Source organism: Rhinoderma darwinii, chromosome 1 (genome assembly GCF_050947455.1).
Source record: "Rhinoderma darwinii isolate aRhiDar2 chromosome 1, aRhiDar2.hap1, whole genome shotgun sequence".
Taxonomy (NCBI): domain Eukaryota; kingdom Metazoa; phylum Chordata; class Amphibia; order Anura; family Rhinodermatidae; genus Rhinoderma; species Rhinoderma darwinii.
The window spans coordinates 563,645,553-563,662,293 of NC_134687.1; the positions used below are offsets into that span (position 1 = coordinate 563,645,553).

The 16,741-nt window shown below is 42.3% G+C and overlaps 1 protein-coding gene across 2 annotated transcripts in view; it reads left to right on the plus strand.

Moving 5' to 3' along the window:
* TENT2 (terminal nucleotidyltransferase 2) overlaps positions 1 to 8,439 on the plus strand; it is a 35,477-nt gene extending 27,038 nt beyond the window's left edge. For both annotated transcript variants that reach the window (XM_075838789.1, XM_075838783.1), the window contains exons 11-14: positions 1,504 to 1,640; positions 5,413 to 5,504; positions 5,955 to 6,034; positions 7,277 to 8,439. In XM_075838789.1, the coding sequence (XP_075694904.1) occupies positions 1,504 to 1,640; positions 5,413 to 5,504; positions 5,955 to 6,034; positions 7,277 to 7,357 (390 nt within the window). In that variant the 3' untranslated portion in view covers positions 7,358 to 8,439. The remainder of the gene's footprint in view (positions 1 to 1,503; positions 1,641 to 5,412; positions 5,505 to 5,954; positions 6,035 to 7,276) is intronic.
* The last annotated feature ends 8,302 nt before the right edge of the window (positions 8,440 to 16,741 follow it).

The following is a 16,741-nucleotide window of genomic DNA, read 5'->3' on the forward strand; positions in this document are numbered from 1 at the left end:
TGAAGATCTCTAATTACTTTGTAAAGTTTTCTTCATATATACAAATATATATACACACGTGTTTATCTACATAGAAAAACATACTTGTTTAACAACATTATGGAGTTGCTGAAAAGATTCACATCCTTCCATTGCAAAGAGCGTTAGTGAGGTCAGGCACTGATGTTGGATTGCAGTTGGCATTTTAATTTATCTGAAAGTTATTTAAAGAGGAACAATCAACGCATATTGGGTACTGGTTTTATTAATGAAATCATTAGTCCCTTAAATTGATATTTTCCTAAATGCATGTAGTTAAAACAAATGAAAAAATGCTTCAGTATAAATGTACTTTCATTATGGGTAGGAGACAGCTCCCGAACTTTCTGATTTGGTTCTTCCGACATCCCCTGCTACTTCCCATAACGTCCCACTCCAGAATCAAGTCTCAGAACATCAGATCTCGTGGGTTGTTGTGAAATCTCACGTTCTGTCTAAAAGGACTCTACCTATAGCTGACTGCTGTATTAATTCTCTCCCATCAGTAACTGCTGTATTAATACGGTATAGACAGCTCTTTTAGACAGGACGTGAGATTTCACATTTTGAGACTGGATTCTGTTGTGGGAAGTCGCAGGGGATGCTGGGAGCACTAACTTCGAAAGTTCAGGACCCAAATCCTGTCAGGTCATTTGCATAATGAAAGTTAAGTTTTTCCATTTGTTATATTTATGTGCATTTAGGAAAGTATTACTTTACTTTAGTGGCTAATGATTTTATAAGTAAAACTAGTACCCTATGCGGTTACAGGTCCTTTTTAAAGGTGGTGTATGAGATTAGAGAAAAGCACCTGCCTTTTTAATCCTCAGAAACAGTGCCACACTTACCCATGGACTGTGCCTGGTATATTCTTGAATGGAGCTTAGCGGCTATAGCAAGCACAGGCCACGGGGAAGAGTAATGCTGCTGCTGGCTTAATACACCATGACATCTTAGGTGTAGCATGCAAAAATAAAACAGACTGCCACACTGCCTTGGCATTATCACATGCTGCAAGCAACATGTGCCACATATGCCTAGTGTAGTGCCAGGGCGATGCGTGACTTAGGGTTCAAAGAGCACCAAAGAGAATCCCTGTCATGCACTAGCCCTCCATTAAGCATAACACAATGTATCCGTTTTCCCTAGAGTGTTCCTTTAATGAGCTAGAAACCGCTTCCTAAATCTTTTGTCCACATGCTCGACGTTCTGGAGGGAGGGAAAAAATGAGGAAACATGAGAAAAAAAATACCTCCGGGGAAATCTAGACTTTTGCTATTTATAGATTTTTCTTCACCCTTTGGGTTGTCATTTGTAACTGAGCAGGATGAAGAAAGATTATTGCTTTTAACTTGGCATTCTCTCAAAGCAAAACTAAACCTGCTACATATTTACGTGGTAATTTACTAGTATGATCAGTAATATATAAGTATGTATGTAAAATGTTATCTTTTTTTTTTTTTTTTCCATCCTTCTCCTTGACAGGAGTGTTTTAACCCTGCTATGCAGTTGCACCTTGTCCATCATGCTCCTCGCAATATCCCTCAATATGTGTCCAAAAATGGATCAAGCCTGGGAGACCTTCTTCTGGGATTCTTGAAATACTTTGCAATAGAATTTGAGTAAGTGATCGAAATTTTTTGAACTACTACAATACAGTGAAGCTCCACTATGAAATGTTAGTCACACCGGCTGTTGGAAAATGTATGATTTTCAGAGTATTCCGAAGTTTTTGAAAACCACAGCAAGCCCTATTGACAGCAGTTTTGTGGGATTTTGTTTGTGGGTTACCTCACTGAAGGAGCATGGAAAATTTAATTTACACCTTTAAAGAGACTCTGTCACCACATTATAAGTGCCCTATCTCCTACATAAGGAGCTGGGCGCTATAATGTAGGTGACAGCAGTGCTTATTTAGAAAAAAAACGATCTATTTTTACCATGTTAGCGATTTTAGCTTTATTCTAATTAATTTCTTAATGGACAACTGGGCGTGTTTTACTATTGCGAGATCACGCTGTAAATGACAGGTTAGGCCCCATGCACACGACTGTAAAAACTCCCGTAATTACGGGCCAAAATTACAGGCCCATAGACTTCTATTGGCCACGGGTACCTCCCCGTATGCTTACGGGAAGGTGCCCGTGCCGTTGAAAAAGATAGAACATGTCCTATTTCAGGCCGTAATTACGGCACGGGCAGCCCATAGAAGTCTATGGGGCTCCCGTAATTACGGGTGACTACGTGTGTGCACCCGTAATTACGGGAGCGTTGCTAGGTCGATGTCAGTAAATAGTCACTGTCCAGGGTGCTGAAAGAGTTAAACGATCGGCAGTAACTGTTTCAGCACCTTGGACAGTGGCTACCGATCAGAATATAGATAAAGCTGTAAAAAAAAAAAGACGTTCATACTTACCCAGAACTCCCTGCTTCCTCCAGTCCGGCCTCCCAGAATGACGTTTCAGCCCATGTGACCGCTGCAGCCAATCACAGGCCAATCACTGGCTGCAGCGGTCACATGGACTGCCGCATCATCCAGGGAGGTCGGACTGGATGTCAAGGGAGGGACGCGTCACCAAGACAACGGCCAGGTAAGTATGAATTTCTTTTACTTTTATTACGGAAAGGGCTGTCCCTTCTCTCTATCCTGCACTGATAGAGAGAAGGGGCTGCCGATTACTGCAGTGCAATTTTGCAGCCAAAAACGTGCCCGTAAATACTGGTGCAATACGGGTCGAATACGTGTGACCAAGGACCCGTATTTACGCCAGTATTTACGGGTGGACAAAAATACGGTCGTGTGCATGGGGCCTTACAGTGAGATTACACTTGCTCTGCTGTAAATACCACAGAAATTTTACCGAAATGTCGGGATTGTGAATAGACATCCCGTCCTGGCTGGAAGGAATGTCTATTCACTGTCTAAACATTTCAGTAACTTTAATGTGTCAGTAAAAGGCAGCACATAGTGATCTAGCAGGATCCCTATGCGCTGAGGAAATGAATGGAGAGGAGTGAATGACGCTGATTGGTCACTGATTGGTCAGCGTCATACACTCCTCTGTACGACGCCCACTTGGTCTAAAGTAAAAACACGCCCAGTTGTCCATTAAGAAATGAATTAGCATAAAGCTAAAATCGCTAATACTGTGATAAATTGTTTTTCTAAATAAAAAGCACTGCTGTCACATTACAGCACCGATCTCATTATGTAGGAGATAGGGCACTTCTAATTTGGTAACAGTCTCTTTAAGGATGCTGCCTATTTTGACCTTCATGACGCGTTTTGGTTTTTTTTTCCTTGGTTTTTTTTTGTAGCTTTCTGTGTGAGAGACAGAAGGAGCTGTGCAGCACAATTGACTGCGCTTAGAATTGAAGTTAAATTTTTTTTTTTTACTATGTATAAGGGTTTAGAAGCACTTTAAAAGTACTCCTTTATGGCTGGACATGATGTTACTTATGGACTTCTCCGTATTTAAATAAGAAGTACAGAAGTAAAGGAGCAGCCTTTAATGATTTAATATTTAAAAAAAAAAAATTTTATTTGTATCTTTTCTTAATGATCATTTTGTTCTTTTTATATACAATGTTCATCTCGGATAGTGTTATCTTCCAATCAATGAACTCAGGTGTCACTGTATGACCTATAGCAGAAGCGTACTAGTGTCATGATCGATCCTGGTCAACTCCCTCCGAGGGTCTACCACAGGTGTACCTTTTGCCTATATGCTAAACAATATTTTCTGTAGTATTATCCTATCAATATTTGGACTATTAAGTAGATATAAATAATGTACAAATCCCGGCATTTTATAATATTTACTAAGGCCTCATGCACACGACCGTATTTTTTCCAACCCGTAAATACTGGCGTAAATACGGGTCCGGTGTCACACGTATTCGACCCGTTTTGCACCAGTATTTACGGACCCGTGCCCGTAAATATGGGTCCGGTGTCACCCGTATTCCACCCGTATTTACGGGCACATTTTTGGCGGCAAAATAGCACTGCACTAATCGGCAGCCCCTTCTCTCTATCAGTGCAGGATAGAGAGAAGGGACAGCCCTTTCTGTAATAAAAGTTAAAGAAATTCATACTTACCCGGCCGTTGTCTTGGTGACGCGTCCCTCTCTTCACATCCAGCCCGACCTCCCAGGATGACGCGGCTGTCCATGTGACCGCTGCAGCCTGTGATTGACCTGTGATTGCCTGCAGCGGTCACATGGGCTGAAACGTCATCCAGGGACGGCCAGGACGTCGGGCCGGATGTCGAGAGGGACGCGTCACCAAGGCAACGGCCGGGAGACCGGACTGGAGGAAGCAGGAAGTTCTCGGTAAGTATGAACGTCTTTTATTTTTTACAGGTTGCTCTTTATTCTGATCGGTAGTCACTGTCCAGGGTGCTGAAAGAGTTACTGCCGATCAGTTAACTCTTTCAGCTCCCTGGACAGTGAATATTTACTGACGTCGCTTAGCAACGCTGCCGTAATGACGGGTGCACACATGTAGCCACCCGTCATTACGGGAGCTCCATAGACTTCTATGGACTGTCCGTGCCGTTATCACGGCCTGAAATAGGACATGTTCTATCTTTTTCAACGGCACGGGCACCTTCCCGTAAGAAAACGGGAAGGTACCCGTGGCCAATAGAAGTCTATGAGCCCGTTATTACGGGTCGTAATTACGACCCGTAATAACGGGAGTTTTTACGGTCGTGTGCATGAGGCCTAACACACACACTTTAAAAAGATAAAGTGCAGATGACCATTACAGTACAAACTAATAAACAAGCCATCACTTTATAACCATTCACTTTGAGACCGTCAATTTCTGCCTCTAGAGCAAAATGCACTCCTACAAAATCAGTGTTTTTGGCCTTATTCAGACATTGTTTTTGGTCTGTGATATATACACTGTATGTCAGCCGTATTTCCCATACCGAACACAGTTCAGGGAACTGGGCTACTATCGTCATAATTATGTATGATCCTGGGAGTCCCTGCCTCTCTGCGGGGATACTGTCGCGTGCTGTAATCATGTTTTCAGTACGGGACTTGATTTCCGCGTGGAGGGAGGGATTCCTAGCATCATAGATAACTATGATGCTAGGAGCCCGGCTCCCTGAACGGTGGTCGGACCGGGAAATGTAGCGGACACACAGTCTTTATATCATGGACCAAACACGGCTGTCTGAGTAAGGCCTTGGGTGGTGGTGGTAAAAGGTGCAAAGGAACAATGTCTACAGAGTCCTAAACATTGTATAGGTCTTTTTCATAGAATTTGTTATCTCCCACTGCTTTGCTAGTTTCCCTGTTTTAAATTTGGATGAGCTGGTTTTTATAAAGCATGCAGTGTAGGTGAAGGCCTAAAGTAATGCTACGTTTCTTTCTCAGCTGGAAGAACAAGATGATTTCTGTACGTGAAGGCAAAGCTATGCAGAGAACAGATGGCATTGAATGGAGGAACAAATACATCTGTGTGGAAGGTAAGGAACAGGTGCCTCCCAGTTACTATTTCACAAATCGGCATGTATGAGATCGAGCGACTATTACCAGCTGGAAAGACGCTGTTTGTCAGCCGCCCTTTAGCAATAACAACTGGATTGGAGAAAACTCTGATCCCAGTCATTTAACCTGTTCAGCAAAGCGATAAATGCAAATCCAGATATTGACAGATGGAGGAGGCTGTTTATCATCTCCCCACCTGCCCTGGCATTCTGATCACCAGGACTGATGGTTTTATACAGTATCAGCCTGGGGCCTAAAATAAGGTCTCAAGGACTGTCCAATATACGTTTCCCTTAAGGCATAACTTGGTATTCCCTTACAGATGCCTGTCCATTTTTTTATGCACGTTCAGTAACGTCATATAGACATATATTAATGTTTTCTGTGAAGAAAGAAAAAGCATTTTAAGTCTCTATTTTCATTTGTAGAGCCATTTGACAGAACAAACACTGCTAGAGCTGTACATGAAAAACATAAATTTGACTTGATTCAGGAGGAATTCATGAAGGTAAGACATTAGTGGTAGTACTGAATATTGTATCTGTAAGGTTTTACAAGGACAGGAAATATATGTACATGACAGGGCTGGAGTTCAGGGATTGCTGTAGTTTTTGTGCGCACATTGGTGTCGCATTTCTCACTTACCCCACTCTTGTCCCAGTGCGAACCTGACCTTATTCTAGACATGCAGTTGTTTTACAAACATATGAATGAGCTGCAATAGTGCCAGCACCAATCTGATATAAAGCTATATGTGTAGCTTAGTGGGTGAGTTTGAATTATTAGGGCCTCAAGGATCTGCAATGTACAGGAGGCCGTACAGAGGCACACAGCCCTAGTAGGAATTCTGTTGGGGACAATACATCCGTAATACGGAAACCTTCGGAACATGCAAGTGTCAGATTTATACGGAGTGTGACAGAAAAGCCTCCATGTGAAATCGGGGGCATACAATGGTGCAGTACAGCTCAAACACCTCTATGGATGCTTTGTTTTCTGCACCATATAATATGCAGAGGTGTGCGACACTTTATACTTAAAGCGGTTTAATGGTCTTTAAAAATTGTGTGCAGATGGTTTACTTGCAGTAAGATTAGTCACTAATGTACTGTCTGTAGCAGAAATGCCTCTCTCAGCCAGTCTCACATGCAGTCTCATGACCATGCTCCTAGTGGGTGTTTATCATATGCTTGTGTGACGCGTTTCGTACATTGGGCACGCGGTTATCTCCTCTAGTACGGGATGTATCGTATCCCCTTGCTCTTTGACCCCGTCGCTTTTTCCTCTCTGGACGGATTGTGTTTCCCTCGCATGGCTTCGGAGAATAGCAGCAGAACATCAGAGATGTGTCTCAGTAGCAGACAGTGAGTGATTACCGCACTACCTTACACCTTGTAATAGAGGAGCATGCAAGCAGTTGTAAATCGAAACAATGTCTGTGAGAGGGGAGAAGAATCATGGGAACTGTAGTCCTTTACATAGTAATCCTGCCTGGCAGCCTCAAAACACCGATGCTGTAAAGGGCTGGGTAAGATAATGAAAAATGACTTCTGAGCTTTTGTGGCAGCATGTGGTGAGCATTCAGATGCATATAGGTACTTTTCTATATTAATTTTTTTTCTCTGCTCAAAAAACATATACAACAGAGTAGTTACTACTGTCCTGCCCTTGTTTCATTGTAATGTATTTGATAGGTTACTGAACACATCTGTACTAAAATTAATTTTATTTTTTTCCCCCTCCCTCCTAGGCTTGGGTGAGATTAAGAGACAACAAAGATCTCAATAGTGTGCTGCCCCTTCAAAGAGTCGTTGGAAAGGAGAAAAGATAATTTGTCTTTAAAGATGGACCTTTAAAAAAAACAAAAAAAAAACCTTTACTTTTCATCTGCAATATGCTTACACCTCAAGACTTTTTGACCTTTTTTAATTCTCAATATAAATACTGTAAAAAAACAAAAACTAATTTTTTTTTTTGGTGTGCATAGTATGTTTTTTTTTTTTTTTTTATTGTACAATTTTCCGTTGTATGTATCTGGGGTTGTTTGCTGAACCTTGATTTAATATATATATATACGTGAGAGTGAGTCTGTTGCAATCTTTTCCTGGTGAGAAAGTAGCATTGCACTACACACTGATCAAATGTTCTTCTCGTAGCCTGCATACATTTGTGGCTTTCCTTTTGGCAGTGTACGACCCTTCAATGTTAAAGATTAACTATAAGCTCCATTATCTTTACCTCATTAGCTGCGGACTTTTAAACAACTGTTGCAGGGGACTTTGAGACTTTTGTTTTGTACTGGAACCTTTAATTTTTATCTTTTCAAAGTCCTAACCTTCGTTCAGGAAAAAGTGATTAAATATTTTGTGAAAAGTTTTCTATCTGCATGGACAGGTATCCGCTTTTATATAGGTTATATAAAATATAATAGAGGAACTTTAAGGATAAGTTACACTTTATACAATGTTTTGCCTTGTACCTGACTTTCCTCTATATTGGGGCAGTGAATGTTACACGTTCCCTGCCAAGGTAACCGCCCTGGTGTATTTAATTTAAAGAGGACACGTCCCATTTCCTGATATATCTGTTTTAGTGAATACCTGTGTTAACCATAAAAATCATGCGGGTTCTTGGAACTCTGCATTGTGTCGTACCACTTACTGTCCAATCAGTGCTAACCCATGTGGGTAGAGAAAGCAAAATGGTTTCCAGCAGGAGCAACAGAGGGACAGTTCAATGCAAAGTTCGAAGAAAAGATGTTCCATTATTTTTTGTAAAACAGATATGTCAGGAGGACCAACAGGTTATCGGTAAAGAGAAACCTGATGTGTTTACCAAGAATAGTTATTCTTTCATAATTCTACTTGTTAGTGGTCATTTCAGTTTCGAAATAAAGCACCAGTTCACCCCAAACTTGTAGTAGTATGTTATTGCTGCTAAAATACTTTATTACCAACCCATCCCCCGTCTTATGTTGTATATACTTGTATGTCGTCTTTAATATAAGTTTACGTGCTGGGAAAATCCAGAAAATGTTATTACTATTCCTGAGGACATGCAGCACTAGAAGGACCTTCTATAATGGGGGTGAGTAACCGTAGGCACTTGGCCTTTCTTGCCCAAGAGGGATTGCCGTTAGGCTGTCCGGTCCTGAGCAGTGTTTGTTTGACATGTCGTAGCACAGATTGTGCTTTTGTCAATCTGTTGATGATGACTTTTAATTTAGCTGTTGTGGAGTTATATATACTTGTTCTGTTTTTTGGGGGTCTTTTTTTCTTTTCTTTTGTGCATTACTTTGGAATAAAGTTTATGTAAAAACAAAAGAAACCTTGTATTTTAATAATGTAATATTGTTCTGCTGTATATTCAAAAATTCATTGGACATACCATTTTTTTATTTCAGTTAATTTTGTAATGCTTAAAGGGGTTGCCCAGAGCTGTATTGTGTCTGCTTTGTGGCTGGTACTTTATCACCATATGTCTATTGTTGCAGAGATACGTGGAATGTAAACTTATGTCTTTTGGAGGCAAATCATATGTATAACTAGGTTAAGGATTTTTAATTAAACATTCTCTGTAAAACTGATACTGTCTTACGGATAGTGCAGGACGTGACTTAACTTTATAGTGTTCTTTGAGTCATGCACTGCCCCGTCTGGTTTTGCTCTAGGCGTAACTGTTTTGCCTGGAGTGTTCCTTTAAGGCCAGGATCAGACAGCATTTTTGACTCCGCTTTTTGTGGATCCAAAAAGAAGGAGAGGTATAAATAAAAGAATGATTCTTCTCCTTTCTTTTGTGTCCACTCTGGTGTTTGACTTAAAAAAAACTGCATCAAAACTGTGTGATCCTGACCTAAATGTTCCAAAAAATTCCCAACAGAGTTTTACAGGGAACACATGAGATATCAGGAGCGAACAAACTTTTTCACTGTGGGCTTATTGGATGCATAAAAGGACCCCAGGGAGAGGTACATGTGATATGTAGAGCTTGGTACTGCAATTTTTTTTTTAATGCACCTTTTTCAGATGTCCCTGTGCCCCCATAATACTGATAGCAATCATAGTTAACCGTAATGGTGATGCCTCTTCCCTCTACCCAGCTCTGCTAAAGTGTATATTCGCTGTCCTGGTATAAAGCCACAACAACCAGTTCAGTTCTGAAGTGGCTTTGAGGGCCCTATATACTAGAAACCCGCTGTAAGTCACCCCATTTTAAAAACGGCACCCCTCAAAGTACTCAAAACCACATTTAGAAAGATTCTTCACCCTTTAGGCATTTCACAGCAATTAAAGAGGCTCTGTCACCACATTATAAGTGGCCTATCTTGTACATAATATGATTGGCGCTGTAATTTAGATTACAGCAGTGTTTTTTATTTAGAAAAACAATCATTTTTGACGGAGTTATGACCTATATTCGCTTTATGCTAATGACTTTCTTAATGGACAACTGGGCGCGTTTTTTACTTTTTGACCAAGTGGGCGTTGTGGAGAGAAGTGCATGACGCTGACCAATCAGTGACCAATCAGCGTCAAGCACCTCTCCCCATTCATTTACACAGCACATAGCGATATAGCTATATTGCTTTGTGCAGCCACATAAACACACTATAACATTACTGCAGTGTCCTGACAGTGAATATACATTACCCCCAGCCAGGACCAGATGTTTATTCACAATCCTGACACTTCTGTAGCGTCTGTGATATTTACAGCAAGGCAAGCGTAATCTCGCAAGATTACGATGTAACCTGTCATTTAAAACGGAAACGTAACTCCAATATTTACTACCCAGATTCTGCAGTTTTTAGAAAAATCCCACATGTGGCCATAGTGTGCTAATGGACTGAAACACCGGCCTCAGAAGCAAAGGAGCACCTAGAGGATTTTGGGGCCTCCTTTTTATTAGAATATATTTTAGGCACCATGTCAGGTTTGAAGAGGTATGGTGCCAAAACAGTGGAACCCCCCCCCCCCCCCAAAAAAGAACCACTTGGCAAACTACACCCCTCAAGGAATTTATAGAATTTATACCTCATAGGTTTTTTGCTGAATTTAGTGTAATTAGGCCGTGAAAATGAATATCAACATTTTTTTCTCCACTAAAATGTTTACGTTTTTCATTTTCACAAGGGATAAAAGAGAAAAGCACCCCAACATTTGTAAAGCAATTTCTTCTGATTAAGGCAACACCCCACGTGGTTATAAACTGCTGTTTGGACACATGGCAGGGCTCAAAGGCGGGAGCGCTATTTGGCATGCAGATTTTGCTGGATTGGTTTTTGGGTGTCTTGTCCCATTTGCAAAATACCTGGGGTACCGGAGTACAGTGGAAGCCCCCAAGAAGTGACCCCATTTTAGAAACTACACCCATCAAGACATTTATCATTTGCCTGGACATGACCGGGCTCAGAAGTGAAGAGCACCATGCGCATTTGAGGTCCATTTTGGTGATTTTCACAGCATTTGCCCACAATTGCAGGGCTCTGAGGTCGGATAGTAAACCAAGCCCCCAAGTAGTGACACCTATCTTGGAAAGTGCACTCCTTAACGCATTTTAAGAGGTGTAGTGGGCATTTTGACCCGACAGGTGTTTATTCATTAGAAATTAATGTTCAACAGATGGTGCAAAGTGAAAATTAAAATTTTCCACTGATATGCCATTTTAGGGCACAATATGTTGTGCCCAGTTTGTGCCACTGAAGACAAATATCTAAAACTGTTAGCCCTTATTCACACGACAGGGTTTCACGGCCGTTCATAAAACGGCTGCCACCCGGCTGCAGTAGGAACAATAGACCCCTAATGGGGCTATTCACACGACCAATTTTTTTGACGGGCCGGGAAAACCTGCCGTCAAAAAATGGGACATGACCTATTTTAGGCCGTTCGCCCGGCTCCCATAGAAGTCTATGGGGCCGGGTAATACACGGCCATCACCGGAATGTGTCACGAGTGACGGCCGTGTCTAACGTCGCTCGCTCTCTCCTCACAGCGCAGAGTGCATGTGAGGAGGAGGAGTTTATGCCATTCGGACGAATGGCTGTACGCTGGAGGTAAGTTTCTACACTGTGGCAGGGCCTGGGTGTAAAACAGGTGGAAGGGAGCACTGCGCTGGCTCCCTTCCCCTGCTTGTTTTAAAAGCGCCCTGGCCCGGCGACACCTCCAATGGCCGATGGCGCCGCTAGCAGCTGCTACTGCTGTAGCGATGCCACTATAGAAGAGCAGGGAGGTATCTCCCTGCTCTATGTGCTAGCCTCACTTTAGCTCCCTGAAAGCGGAATCCCCGTGTGTTCAGGGATTCCGCTCCTGGACAGAGCGCTTGATGTCTCTGTCCATATCTGGACAGTGACATCAGGGTAAACTCCTGAAGCGGAATCCCCGAACACTCTGTGACCGGGGGTTCCACACCAGGCGAAGTCAGTAACGTTCAGTGTCCATAAATGGACACAGACGACAGGGGCTTTTCCTGAAGTGGAATCACCGGCCACATGGGGATTCCCCTTCAGGAGTTGCCCCTGATGTCACTGTCCAGATATGCCCGGAACGGATGCAAAACGGCCGACACTCTGGCACGGTCGGGATCCTGTCGTGTGAATAAGGCTTTAAATGGGTGCTCCCGGGTATAGTAATAACATATTTAGACGTAAACTGCTGTTTGGGCACGCTGTAGGACTCGCAAGGGAGGGAGCATCATTTGGATTTTGGAGTGCAGATTTTGCTTGGTATAGGAGTTCTGTTTGGGTATTACTGGTACTTCAGTTTATAATATGGGGGCATATGTAATCTGTGCGGAGTATATCCGGAATATAATAAGAGGGTATAATACTGCGGTAAATAGATAAGCCATAGATGTGTGGCCAGTTTCGCACTGATAAATGTTGCCCAATCTTATCCGCTTTTGGAACACACTGGCAATTTTGCATCGCGATATTCTGAGAGCCAGAGCTTTTTTTGTTTTTCAGCAATGGAGCTGTGTGTGGGCTTGTTTGTTGCAGGTCAATCTGTAGTTTTCATTGGTACCATTTTGGGGTACACCTATTTTTTTTTAAGCAGACAAGGTGACAAAATACAAGCAATTCTGACAATGTTTTATTTTTTATTTTTTTTCTCTTCAGTGTTCACCATGGGCTATAAATGAAAATTTTACTTTATTTTGTGGGTCGATACAATTACGGCGATACCATATGTATAGTTTTTTTTAATGTTTTGCAGAGTTTGTACAATAAAATAATTTTATTTTTTGTCAACGTATTCTGAGAGCCATAACTTTTAGGGTATGTTCACATGGCCTATTTTCGGCCGTTTTTCGGGCCGTAAACGCCCGAAAAACGTCCGAAAAATCAGAAGCAGAACGCCTCCAAACATCTGCCCATTTATTTCAATAGGAAAACGGCGTTCTGTTCCTACGGAGCGTTTTTCGCTGCGTTTTTTTTTTGCGCGTTAAAAAAAAACATTGGCGAAAAAAGGAGTGCAGGACACTTCTTGGGACATTTTTGGAGCCGTTTTCCATAGACTATTGAAAAAAAGCTCCAAAAACGGCTGTAAAAAACGCAGCGAAAATCGCGAGTGGCACAAAAAACTTCTGAAAATTAGAAAACAGCTCCGTATTTTGAGACGTTTTCAAGTTCGTGTGTGAACATACCCTCATGTTTTTCAGTCAAAAACGCTGTGTAAGGGCTTGTTTTATGTGGGACAGGTTGTGGTTTTTATTGGTACTATTTTGGGGTACATGCGACTCTGAAAGGTTTTTATTCTATGTTTTGGGAGGGATGAACAAAAAATTAAGATTCTGGCATGGTCTTTAATTTTATTTTCCAGTGTTCACTGTGTGGGGAAAAATAACATAGTTTGGGTTGTTACGGACGTGGCGATACTAAATGTGTGTACTTTTTGATAACGTTTTAGTTTTTTTTCCTATAATAAAAGACTTCTAGGAAAAAAGGCAGTTTTTGTTTTTTTTAACATATAACTTTTATATTTATACTTGGACAACACTTTTGTTAACTTTTTTTTTTTGTCCACCTAGGGGATTTGAAGGCCTGAAGCCCTGATCGTCTAATACATTGCACTACCGCGATCGCTTTTGATCGTGGCATCTAAGGGGTTAATGGCAGGGATAGGAGCTAGCTTCATTCCCTGCCGTTATAGCAGGGTGTCAGCCTGCACCATCTTCTTTTTTGTGACTGGAAGCCATAGTTAGGCATCCTGCTGCCAAAGCAGCCAACGGCGCCTATCGGCTAGTAAATTGGTTCCCCGGCACTTTCTGCGTATGCGGTGATTAGTCAGTCACTACTGACTGACCAATCACAGCGATCACGGGCAGCGTGATTTGTGACCCACGCCTTCAATGTTACTCTCGGCTGTCTGCGACAGCCGATATCATTGTTTTGTCACCATGTCTTTTGACATGGTGACATAACATTGCCATGACATTACTTACCCCTTAATGACCAGCCTATTTTAAACCTTAATGACCAAGCCATTTTTTAAGTTTTTCCATCGTCGCATTCCAAGAGCTATAACCTTTTTATTTTTGCGTCGACATAGCTGTATAAGGTCTTGTTTTTTGCGGGACAAGTTGTATTTTTTAATAGCACCATTTTGGGGGACATTTTATTTATTGATTAACTTTTATTTGGGGGGAAATAGAAAAAAACCTGAAATTTCGCCACTCTTTTTCGTGTCTTAAATCTACGCCGTTTACCATGTGATATAAATAACACAATAACTTTATTCAGCGGGTTGTTACGATTGCAACGATACCAAATTTGTATAGTTTTTGTATGTTTTACTACTTTTACACAGTAAAAACGCATTTTTTCAAAATTATCTGTTTTTGTGTCTCCGTATTTGAAGAGCCGTAACGTTTTTATTTTTTCGCCGATGCGGTTGTGTGAGGGCTTTTTTTTTGCGGGAAGACTTGTAGTTTTTATTGGTACCATTTTGGAGTAGATGCGACTTTTTGATCACTTTTTATCACATTTTTTTAAAGTCAGGATTCACAGAAAACAGCAATTTTTCCATAGTTTTTTATTAAATTTTTTACGGCGTTCACCGTGCGGGTTAAATAACGTAATATATTTATAGTCGGGGTCGTTACGGACGCGGCGATACCAAATATGTGTAACTTTTTAACTTTATTTTGTTTTTTTAATAGTAAAGCTTTTTGTAAGGGGAAAAGCTGGGTTTTTCATTTTTTTTCACTTTTTTTTTTTTTAAATTAACTTTATTAAACTTTTTTTTTTACTTTTTTACTAGTCCCACTAGGGGACTATAATATGCGATTCTGCGATCGCTATTATAATACACTGCAATACTTTTGTATTGCAGTGGATTACTGCCTGTCCGTTTAAAACGGACAGGCATCTGCTAGGTCATGCCAGAGGCATGATCTAGCAGGCATTCATTACTGGCAGACCTGGGGGCCTTTATTAGGCCCCCGCTTGCCATGGGAGACACAGACACTCGGCGATCGTATCGCCGGCTGTCTGTGGGAGAGAGAGGGAACTCCCTCCCTCCAAAACCACTCAGATGCGGTGCACGCTATTGTGCACTGCATCTGAGGGGTTAAACTGGTGAGATCGATACTAATATCGATCTCACACGGCAGAGCAGGGACGCCCCCAGCCCTCAGCTGCCTCTGGCAGCTGAGAGCAGGGAGATTTGACAGCTCCCTGCTCTGTTTACTTATTCCGATGCTGCGACGTAAAAAGTCTATGGCATCGGAATAAGGCCCGTTAGTGACCGACGTAAAAAGACTATGGGCCGGTCACTAGCCTGAGTTAGAGTAGGTTGAAGTGGGAGCTGCATATACTTGCGTCTCTCACTTCAGCCTGTAAAGAGAAGCTGGTGTATAAAAAGTTTAACAGTGGCCGGATCGCGGTGTCCAATAAGTCGCACCATTTCCCTAGCGCTATAAACAAGCCAATAATATTTGTACATTTTTTTTTAACTGTCCCTATTCTGTCCGTACCCAGCGTAAAATCCACTAACCGCTCCTCTAGCGATATCCATTACATGCTACGGTCATGGTGATAACTATTATATATACTATGATGGATTAAAAAGGTTTCAGTCAGAAAAGACCTTGTCATCCACGGACAGTCGCCATAAATTATCATTTCCAACAGGGCCGGCTCCAGGTTTATGTGGTGCCTTGTGCAACAGACTTAGTGGGCCCCTTTGCGTAGGAACTCACGGTGGCAGTAAAATGGCAGAAAATGTCACTTTGTGCCCCCATATAGAAGTTAGGCCTTGTTTATGCCCCCATAAAGAAGTTATGCCCTCAGTTTGTAGCCCCATAAATTTAGTGCCCACTGTAGATAGTGCCACACAGCCCACCACCTCCCAGGTAGTGCCACACAGCCCACCACCTCCCAGGTAGTGCCACACAGCCCACCACCTCCCAGGTAGTGCCACACAGCTCCCACCACCTCCCAGGTAGTGCCACACAGCTCCCCCCTCCCAGGTAGTGCCACACAGGGCCCCCCCTCTTCCCAGATAGTGCCTTTGGGGCTCCCTCTAGGAGTGGAATCCCCAACCAGAGCACTTCTAGCGCTCTGCATGAGACTCTTCTCTTGGCTTCACCTTCCATATATGGAGAGTGATGTCAGGGGCATCCCCAGAGCCGTAGTCTCTGCCTGGGATGGGACTCCAGCTCTGCTCCTGACATCATTGTCCATATATAGACAGTGATGTCAGGGGCAACCCCAGAGCTAGTGTCCCGGGCAGAGCACTACTAGCACTCTGCCTGGGAGTCTGTAGCCTAGTAAATGGCAGAGTAGGGAGCTACCTCCCTGCTCTGCCATAGCATTCAATAGTTTCTGCGTCCTAAGGACGCAGATACTATTGAATGTGGTGTCGCTACCATTGTAGCAGCCATAGCAGCTCATGCCGCAGGCCCCGTAGCAGCCGCTATGGGTGCTACAGTGGTAGTTACGCCGCCTCCTAGACGGGCTCCCTCTAGAAGCAGAATCCCGTCAGCAACACTCTGGCTGGGAATTCCACTCATGGAGGAGCCATGACGCCGGCCATGATTTCCAACTAGTGCCACAAAAAAAAAACTTATTAGTTAAAGGCTTTGTACACCTTTTCACATTTTTTGTTTGTTTTTAAATAAAAATATCTATCATTGGATTGGTGCAACTTTCTAAATACTTTTTTATTAAAAATAATATTTACTTTTAGAGATACAGCTGCTTTGTATCCTGTAT